This window comes from Chrysochloris asiatica, unplaced genomic scaffold, assembly GCF_000296735.1.
Source record: "Chrysochloris asiatica unplaced genomic scaffold, ChrAsi1.0 scaffold00042, whole genome shotgun sequence".
Taxonomy (NCBI): domain Eukaryota; kingdom Metazoa; phylum Chordata; class Mammalia; order Afrosoricida; family Chrysochloridae; genus Chrysochloris; species Chrysochloris asiatica.
The window spans coordinates 9,610,294-9,620,713 of NW_006408560.1; the positions used below are offsets into that span (position 1 = coordinate 9,610,294).

Sequence of the window (10,420 nt, forward strand, 5' to 3'; positions counted from 1 at the left end):
GGAAGAATGACCTGAGCCAGACACTTGTCCACGATGGCCAGAAGACCAAGTTGAACCAGACCTGTGTTGCTCATAACCAGAAGTTGGACCTGAGCTAGACTCATGTTGACCATAGCTAGAAGACTGACCTGCACTAGATCCATGTTGGCCACAGCTAGATGAGTTTCCTGATCCAAACTCATGTTGGCTATGGCTGGAATAATGACCTGCACCAGACCTGTGTTGTTCATAGCTAGAAGACTGTCCTGAGTTAGATCCTTGTTGGCCACAACTAGATGATTGTCCTGAACCATGTTGGCTATGGCTGGAATTATGACGTGCACCAGACCCATGTCTAGTATGACTAGAAGACTGACCTGAGCTAGTTTGGCTATGTTGACCATAGCCAAAAGACTGACCTGAGTTAGATCCTTGTTGGCCACAGCTAGATGACTGTCCTGAACCAGACCCCTGTTGACTGTGGCTGGAAGAAAGACCTGAGCCAGAACCATATCCATGATGTCCAGAAGACCAACTTGAACCAGACGATTGTCCTGAACCAAAACCATGTTGACTATGGCTAGGAGAATGAAATGAGTTAGATCCTTGTTGGCTATGACCTGTGCTGGATCCTTGTTGATTACAGCTAGATGACTGTCCTGAACCAGACTCATATTGACCATAGGTAGAAGACTGACTTGGGTGAGATCCTTGTTGGCTACAGTTAGATGACTGACTTGATCCAGACCCATGTCTACTATGCCTTGATGATTGATTTGAGCCAGATCTGTGCTGCTCATAGGTAGAAGACTGTGGTGATCCATACCCATGTTGTCCATAACTAGAAGACTGACCTGAGCCAGACCCATGTACACTAGAAGATTGATTAGAACCAGATTCAAATTTTCCATAATTAGAGGATTGTCTTGATCTAGAGCCATGCTTTTGTTTTCCACAATTCCCTGAAAGACCACCTGAGTTGGATTCATACTGTTTTGGTCTAGAAGAATGGCTTGAACCTGAACTATATTGTCCAGAGCTAGAAGGCTGTCCACATCCATGCTCTTGGTGGCCATGATGAGAAGATTGTCCTGATTCAGATCCAGACTCTTCATAGCTTGAGGACTGTCCTGATTCCAAACCTGAATGTTTTTGTTGTTTGTTGTGTCCACTTGCGCTGGATTCATGACTTGAAGAATTATTAGAACTGGGTCCATGTTTTCCATAATTTGAAGATTGACCTGAAGTAGACCCAGATTGTTCAAAAGCTGAGGATTTGCCTGAGGTAGATCCATGTTTTTCTTTTCTCCAACTCCCACTTGAGCTGGATCCACATTTTCTCTGACTAGAAGACCCACGTGAACTTGACCTATGTTTTCCATAGCTGGAGGACTCACTTGAACTAGAATGATATCCTGGTTCTTCACTGTTTCCTGATTGATATCCAGCATTTGGTTCATGCCATCTCTGTTGGCCACAGCCAGTGGACTCATTTGAATTTGACCAATGATCTTGTCCTCCAGAACTACCTGAGCTACATCCATGATGCTGCTTACTTGGAGACTGGCCTGACCTCTCTCTGTGTTGCTTATTCCCTAAAGAATCATTTGAATCAGACCAGTGGTGATCAGAACTGAAAGATTGATCTTCTGAATGGCATATATGCCCATGCTCTCCACAACTGTGTGACCCATTTGCTGAGTTTGATCTCATTCTGCATTTGCTTGAATGAATGTCATCATCTTCTCCACTGTCAGATCTTTCTGACTGATAAGTGCCATGCTTGTTTTTCCCAGTACCCTTGGAGTATCCTGAACTTGACTCTCTCCTTTCCCAAGAGCTTTGCCTGTGCTCAGAAGTAGACAATCCTCCTTGATTTTCCAGTCTTCTGGAGCTGGGTGCAGTCTTTTGTTTAATGCTTCTTATCCAGCCCCTGGAATAGGAGTTGTTCTCTTCCTCTGAACTCCAACTTGAATGACTGAAAGACGATCCTTGACCTTTCTCCTCTTCTGTTTCACTCTGTTCCTCTTGGTACTGGTATCTGTGGTTTTTCTGCTTTGACCCTGAAGCTTGGCAGTGATCTTTGCCGATGATTTTATTACAAGCCTGAGCCAGCTTGAATATCATCACAAGATACTCAGTAAAATCCACTTTCTTATTACGATCTTGATCCAGGCTTAGCATGATGACATCTACAGTGTCTGGATCATCTGGATTCTGTATACGAACAAGATACAAAAGGCAGTTCTGTAAATATGGCTCCCACACTCAGGTAATTAATGGAAGAATGGATGTAGAAACATGAATGCTTGACTAACTTAGATGGAGCTCCACCATTACACTGCATTATCCTGATCAAAAAGAGCATAGGTACTAAGAATAAAGCAATATGTAGTGAATAATACAAGTAGAATAATACAAGTAGAACAAAGGGACTGATTATTTTGATATGGTATAGGTAAAATGGGAATGATTGGCTAATTTATAAATTGTTATTCTGGATACCTGCATAAATCATATATGACTATCCATCCAGCTTTTAAAATTAATTAATTAATTCAGTAATACATTAATTTATTCAACAAAAGTTTATTGTACACCCACTATTGTCCTAGCATTGTGTTAGGTGCAGCAGGTAAACCAGTGACCAAGTTAAGTTTGCTTCTTGCCAAAATGGAAATTAAAGTTTTCTGGGTCTGAAACCCAAACTTAAAATTATAATTAATTGTGATAAGGCCTCTGTGAGAAAATGCCAGAAAGGATGTGCCCCATGAGTGGGGGTTCAAGGAAGGATTAAGAGAGCAAACAATCCCTTTTCAAGGATTTGTTAGAGTTTCAGCCTAATGAAAGGATGTAAGGGAGGGAGAAACAAAAATAGTCAGTATGTAGTTGGAATTAAGAAACGGAACCTTAAGAGCCGTGTCTATCTATCTATCTATCTATCTATCTATCTATCTATCTATCTATCTATCTATCTTTCAGAGCTGACATTTATTGGTGACAATGTACTTATTTTGTAATTTAATTGTTAAGATGATAATTCCCTGAATTCAGAAGACTCTTAGAGATAGGCAATTGCCGGCATGATCTAAAGAAAGACAGAAAAAAAAAAAAAAAAAAAAAAAAAGGGAAATAGTCCCATTTCATCGACTTTGCAATTAGTCTGAGGATTGCCTCAATTTCTGTAAGAATTAGTCACACAGATGAGGAATTATTTAATATATGGAGTTGTCACTTCCTTTGTTTCCATTATGAAAATCATTATGCATCAACTTTTGACCTGATCTCAAGTCTTTTACAAACTCTCCTTGCAAGTATCTCCTAAAATAAGGAAATACAGTACAGAGGGGCAGGAAGGGATGAAGAAGAGAATTGATGTAGTCTTCAGACCAGGCATGGAGTGCTTACCTTCAGAATTTGATGAAACTCATTTTCCAAAAGTTCTTTTAGCTCTGCTTTGTTCAGCTTGTCACACTCTCCGTCTTGGGCGGCGTATTGGTAGTAAAGTTCAATGATAGAAATGATGTTTTGTAGGAGTTGAGACATCTTTTTGCAAATTTACGTTAACCTAAAAGGGGTGTGGGGGGGAGATAGCTACCACCTATTAGTATTTTTTATTTCTTAAGATATATATATATATATAGTTCTAATAATTTATAAGAATTAGTCATACAAGACTAATTTCATTCTGTTGTAATCAAGAAGCCACCCATGGTTGAATGACTTAAGTCATGTAGCAACAGAGTGGTGAAGTTAGGAATCCGTATCTCCTATTTCCATTCCTGATTGAACGCAGGAGCAATGAATTTCAGTTTTGGAATCTCTGCTTATACTAGGAATCATTTTTTGAGCTTTGTTCCTAAGCCATTGAAATCCTGAGTGTGCCATCCCATTTAAGTTGTCCTTTCCCTCTAGTTCCCAATCATCACACCAGGGATCGGGAGTGGATGATCAGGGTAGTTATGGGTGGGGAGATAGGCCCAACATCTACATGTCGTGTCTGACTCCCAACTAAGGGGCACCAGTGGCCAAACAACCTCCAGGACTTCTAGGCCATAGAAAGTGGACAAAGTGGACAAAACCTAGGTGTTACGGAACTGGGGGCAGCCACTATCAGATTCAGGTTATGTTCCCATTTTTACAATGAGACTGGCTTTACAAGTTACACAGAAGACAGATGAGCAAGGCTCAATAGTGTGGGAAGCATCCTGTCATGATCTTTAAGGAAATGACCCCAAAGAAACGAGGTACTATAAATATTCTTAGTTCTTTTCATTTAACTTCTCAATAAAACTATACTTAGACCAAGATTCCCCACTGTATTTTAAAAAGAAGTCTGGTATTCAGAGCCCCTTTGCCTTATAGCACATCTCTAGATTTTTATCGTTGATACCTTAGGTACCCATGAGAGGAGCTCAACTCCTGCTTACTTACCTAATTCAGCAGAGGAACAAATTGGATAGAGACCTAAGCAGCATGCAGGGTGCTGATAGTTAGAGAGAGCAGCTTTTATATAGAGGGAAGAATGGTCCATTTTAGGGAGGTGCTGTTCTCTTTGCAATGCCCTGATTCATTTCCAAACAAGTCCAGCTCCACCTCCCTGGTGTTTACCTTCTTGCTCCTTTAGTTGTTCATCTGAGATTGCATTAGCAATTCCCAAATCTAGGCTAGTATCAACCCCACCTGCCAGAGTCTTAGGACACTTAGCAGAAAAGCCTCTTTGCGTATTAACTAATATATCTAATACAATGCATTGAAGATAAATTGCAAGTTTTAATTTGAAGGGAGCATGTTCTGGGATGCCAGGGCCCTCATCCCCAAATCTTGTTTTTGATTGTTTACAAGGAACCTTAAAGATCATCCAGTGAAACTCTCTTATTCCAAACTAGATTTTTAATCTAAGATTCCAATGAAGAAGCCGTTTTTGCTATTATTCTCTCTTGGGATGGATAATGAGAGGCCCTCCTTTCCATCTCTTTAGCTGACTCAATTTACCAAACTTTAGTGGCTATTCATCAATGTAATAGTTCTCCATTTAACCACTTGACAACCATAGGAAGAAATCCATGCTTGTTGTTAAGTGCCCTCGAGTCAATTCTGATCCATAACGACCCTGTATAGAGCTTCCAAGGAGCAGCTGGTGAGCTTGAACCTTGCAGTTCAAATGGATTTGCAGTCTGGCTCATTAACCCACAGCGCCACACCAGGACTCCATGCTTGTTAGAATTACATTCAGGGTACTTATGAATAGTGTCTCTTATACTGTTTCCTCTCTTCCTATTCCCCTTTATGGCTCATCAGTAATAAACTATTTAAACCTTTCTGAACATGCCATTGCTATTTCGTTCTTTTGTTTGGAATGCCTTGCCTTATAGTCTGCCTGATTTTGGTGGTGTGTTTTGGAATCAGTTTGTCTCATAGCGACCCTGCATAGGATTTCTAAGACTGTAAATCTTTATGGAGCAGATAGCCTCATCTTTCACCTGCAGAACTGCTGACTTTGAGCTTTGCGTCCTGACTGTAATCACTATTCTACCAGAGTTCCTTTATAGTCTGCCTAGTGAACTTCTATTTATTCTTCAAAACCCAGTTCACACTTCATATAAGAAATGTCTTGAATTACTCAAAAGACAGCTATAAGTGTGTATTTTATTAATAATTTTATCAGTAATGCTATATTGTAATATTAAAGTTTTTTTATGAAATTAATTTTTATTTCTTAAAATAAGAAAATACCGATTTGAAAAGGAAAGAAAATGAAAATACTTACAATTTCACTTACCAGAAGTAACTGCTACTTATTATTTGGTGTGTATTTTTTTCATATGCATATACACATAATCTATGAATGTATGTTGTTGTTGTTAAGTGGCATCGAGTTAGTTCCGACTCATAACGACCCTCTATAGGGTTCCTGAGGAAAAACTGGTGAGCTTGAACTGCCGACCTTTCCATTTAAACCGTCTCTTCAGTCCAACACATTAGCCTGCAGTACACACACACACACACACACACACACACACACACACACACACACGTATATGTGTTTGTCTATGTGGCTATATCATTTCTAGACTATGTGCTCCATAAAATAGGGATTGGTCACTTACTTGAGATCTAGCGTATTGTATGATTCATAAAGACACCTAATATACACTTGTCAGTTTGTATTGAATAAAAAGAAAACTGAGACTCATGGCTACAGTGATCTCCACTGACCAAGTCCCACCTTTCCCGAATAGGCCTAGGAACTGCACCTCTCTTGCCAGTTTCATCTACGAAGACACAATTTCACTGGATCTCAAATTTGGAAATCAATGACTGACTTTCTGCTTCTCCCTGAAGGCCTTGTTTTGTATTCCATCCATGAAGAACATATAAGAAATTTCACTGAAGGTGCTTGAAATTTCATAAACTCAAAACTTGTGTAATTTGGAATCAAGATTTGGAAGGAGTGGTAGTAATTATTGGCAAATGAGAAATTACATGATTCCCAAGTCAGTCATTATTAGGTTACGTGCTTTCTTCTAAGAGCTGCCTAGAGGGTTGAGAGTCAGCATCCACTCTTGAGTTCAGGTTTGCTCTGGATGCCTGATTTGGGCCAGCCATCGTGCTTCATAAGGGAAATGACCTTTATAAAGGTGTGATTGAGACCTGTGGGAGTGAAGGAGAGGTGGAATTTGCTGAGTGAGGGCTGATTTCCTGCAAGAACTTGCTGTTGCCAGAAGGCTGTGGGGAGGTTAGGAATGAAGAGTATTCCAGGTGAAAGTGCTTTTGGGATCAATGCTTTCCTAAACTGTTGTGATTGTTGTGTGCTAGTTGTGTGGATTCCAACTTAAAATAATCCCATATGGCAGTGTAGGAGCTGTGTTAGCGTAGTGGTTACAAGTCGGACTGCTAACCTCAAGGTCAGCAATTCAAAACTACCAACCATTCCATGGGAGAAAGATGAACCTTTCTGCTCCTGTAAAGATTTATAGCCTCGGAAACCCTATGCAGAGTCCCTATGAGTCGGAACTGACTCCATAGCACACCACCACCACCAAAGTCGGTTTGAATCGCAAGGTTGGTGGTTCAAGCTCACCAGTTGCTCCTTGGAAACCCTCTATAGGGTCACTATGGGTCGGAACTGACTCGAAGGCACTTAACAACAATGTTTGGTTAGTGGAGTTCTGGTGTGGTGCTGTGGGTTAATGCACCAGAATGTAAAGCCATTGAACTGCAAGTTTGGCGGTTCAAGCTCACTAGCTGTTCTTTGGATGCCCTATACAGGGTAGCTATGGGTCAGAAGCGATTCAACAGTACTTAACAACATGTTTGGTTAGTGGCTCACTGCTTAGACATGACAGCATTTAGCAGAAGAAATTTCTTGTAGCCTGTACTGTGTTCTAGGTTTTCTGAGTTTCTCTTAAGTGTTGGCAGAAGATAGGAAATGAATTTTCCCTTTGCTCTGTGCGTTCTATATTGTAATGGTGTTCAGTATTCATTAATCGTCACAATGACCTTGTGAAGTAGCTATCATTGCCTTTGTTTTGCCAATGAGAACACTGAGGCTCAGGGAAAACATGTCACTTTCTTCAAGTCACTTAGCCATTTGTATGAAGTGGAGAAGATGCAATTCAAACTCAAATTTGTTTCTTCATGGCAATGGTCAGGGAGTGAGCTTTTAGCCTCTTCATGTCTTGCAGAAGGCAGGGTTTGGGGAAGAGTTCTTGAGAAATGGACTTTTTGATCTTAAACAAAAGTCCTACAAATAAGATGAAACAAAACAAAATAGTAAAGTAAATTGGTGAGGAAGACAAACAGTGGCATTCTGATTGCATTTTGGCACTTAGCCTGTCTCCTTTTGGTGGAAGGCAGTGTGATGTGCTTCTTGCACCATCTGCTGGACCATAGGAGAGTCTACAGAATGTCTTTTCCTCCCTGCCCTCTTTTCCTCCTCTTTCCTCACCTCTCCCATACAACTTCTGGGAATTCTTTGTAGACTTTGTGTATATGAATGAAAAGTCTAAGTCAATACAGGGATATAATCTGAGAATGTTGATAGTCATGATTTGGGGGCCAGGGAAGTCAAAAGAAATTAACATAAAACTTGTCAGTAATGAATCTGTATTCTGTTTTTTGAGCCTTGGTTTGGTGTTATAGGGTAAGCACTGGACTGCTAATGGTAAGGTTTGCAGTTCAAACCCAACATCCACTTTTGGAAACCCTATACAGAATCACTATGAGTCAGAGCCAACTCAATAGCACTTAACAACAACAATAATCCACTGCCTCAGGTGCAAGTGTCCTTATCCCCCTTATCTCATGGATAAAAATCGGTTTGACAATTTACAGCTTAACATGTATATACCATAGAGTGGGGCTGGAAGGGCACTATAGCTTTTAGCCCTAGACGAAGGCCCTAGAATATCGGTTTTCCAATTTAGTTATTTCACTCTCCCCATGTAGTATGCTCGTTTCAAAATACCTCTGATGCTGGAAATTAAGAGCTCATTCTTTCTTGTATCCTCTCATTTATTAAATGTGTCAACATCTTTCTCCATTGTGTTTCCAGTTCCTTACCTTCCTTGTGATGTTCTTATTGGTGTGGATGATATGTTTCCTTCAATTCCTACCACCTTGAGGTGTCCAGCATGTAGACTTATTCCTTTAAAGCAGGCAGATGGAGGAGAATAACTTGAAGTGCTCCTTAAGGATCCTTCAAGTGTTACAGTGATGGTACAAAAGAGCTGCTAGCGCCAAAGATATCAGAGAGGACTTGAAACCTTCATGTACTGGGTAGGGATGGGGGTAGGAGCCATAGAAAAGTTGAGGCATAGAGAACTTGATACTTGGGAATGAGATCAAGAATTTTGTCTTTTTTTTAAATATTTTTTTTTGTATGTGTATGTGTGTGTGTGTGAGAGAGAGGGGGAAATTTAAATTTGAGTGTTGTTCTTGTTAAGTGCCATGGAGTTGTTTCTGACTCACAACAATCATGTATAGTATTTCCGAGGAACTGCTGGTGAGCTTGAACTGCAACATTTTGGTTCCAATTGATCTTGAGGTCCAGTGTTTATCTTAAAGCATCACACCAGTATTCAAATTTGAGTGAAATCAGTGTAAAACTGAACCAACTCTACCACACACTACTACATTTGTCTTCCTGATTACTTCAGGCAAGAAGAATTTTTATTTCTTTAGTTATCACAGATACACTTATAATTGGCAATTAAACTTTCTGTTATATCAGTTATTTACATATGTATCTGATCTTTGTCATACAAGCTCCCTGCTGTCAGAGGCTACATCTGCTTTATCGTCTTATCCCCAGCAATGTTTATCACATTATTTATTCCAACATATAGTCCTTGGAACTTGACACATTTTTTTTTTAAGAGAATGGCTTTACATTAATTTATATGGATGTTTACATTGTTAAATCTAAAAATTTAAGAAAAATTCAGGAAAATGCTAAAAAAACAAACAGATTAAATAAACACAAAGTTTCAAACAACACAAAACATGCAATTAGAATCCTGAAGATTTGTACTAAGATTTCAGAAATGGACAATACATTGAAAGGGCAAGGAGAAAATGCAAAACAATTAAGCCCAGATTAGAGGGCTTGAAGATAAATCTGTCAATACTAGCATGTTAGAAGAACAATCAGAAAAAAGAGTGAAGAAATCTGTATAAAGACTCAGTTATATGGGATACCATGAAGGGGGACAATTTGTGGGTGACTGGGATTCCTGAAGAGACAATGAAAAACACAGGGCAAATTTCAAAGAATTGTTGTAAGAAAATTTCTGTAACATCATGAGAGGAGAGAAGATAAGCATACAAGAAGCTGAACGAATCCCAAACAGGATAGACACCCTAAAGAAAATCACCCAAACATATATCATAATCAGACTTTCCAAAATCAAAGTAAGAGAAGAATGCTGAGAGCAGCTTAAGAAAAATGAAAAGCAACCAACCTACAGAGAAGAACCGATAAGACTTAGCTCTGATTTCTCAGAAGAAACAATGCAGGCGAGAAGGCAATGGTTAATTTCTATATTCTCAATTCTGTTCCATTGATCTATGTATCTTTCATTGTATCAGTACCAGGCTGTTTTGACCACTGTAGCTATGCAGTACATTTTGAAATCAGAGAGCGAGAAGCCTCCAACTTTGTTCTTCTTCTTAAGCAGTGATTGTTTTATCCTGGGTCTCTTTCCTTTTCAAATAAAGTTTGTAATTGTTTTTTCCATCTCTCTAAAAAATGTCGTTGGAATCTGGATTGGGATTGTGTTATATGTGTCGATTGCTTTGGGTAGTATTGACATTTTCACAATGTTAACTCTTCCTATCCAGGAGCATGGTCTATTCTTCCATTTTTGTAAGTCTTTTTTAGTTTCTTGTAGTAGTGGTTTGTCATTTTGTTTGTATAGGTCCTTTGTTTCTCTGGTTA

General features: G+C 39.4%; 3 protein-coding genes across 3 annotated transcripts in view; all 3 read right to left on the reverse strand.

The window, feature by feature from the left end:
- The window catches only part of LOC102836687, a 3,942-nt gene extending 2,419 nt beyond the window's left edge, over positions 1-1,523 (reverse strand). Inside the window, exons 1-3 of the mRNA XM_006861711.1 lie at positions 834-1,523; positions 624-789; positions 129-559 (exon numbers count right to left, since the gene is read on the reverse strand). Coding sequence (XP_006861773.1) covers positions 129-559; positions 624-789; positions 834-1,523 — 1,287 coding nt within the window. The remainder of the gene's footprint in view (positions 1-128; positions 560-623; positions 790-833) is intronic.
- Positions 1,524-1,688: 165 nt separating this feature from the next.
- HRNR (hornerin) lies at positions 1,689-3,525 on the reverse strand. Its single transcript, XM_006861712.1, has 3 exons — positions 3,388-3,525; positions 1,977-2,196; positions 1,689-1,825 (listed from the first exon to the last, which is right to left on the reverse strand). Exons 1-3 carry the CDS (start codon positions 3,523-3,525, stop codon positions 1,689-1,691), a joined length of 495 nt encoding a protein of 164 aa, XP_006861774.1.
- Positions 3,526-7,604: 4,079 nt separating this feature from the next.
- The window catches only part of LOC102837440, a 69,786-nt gene continuing 66,970 nt past the window's right edge, over positions 7,605-10,420 (reverse strand). Inside the window, exon 16 of the mRNA XM_006861713.1 lies at positions 7,605-7,726. Coding sequence (XP_006861775.1) covers positions 7,605-7,726 — 122 coding nt within the window. The remainder of the gene's footprint in view (positions 7,727-10,420) is intronic.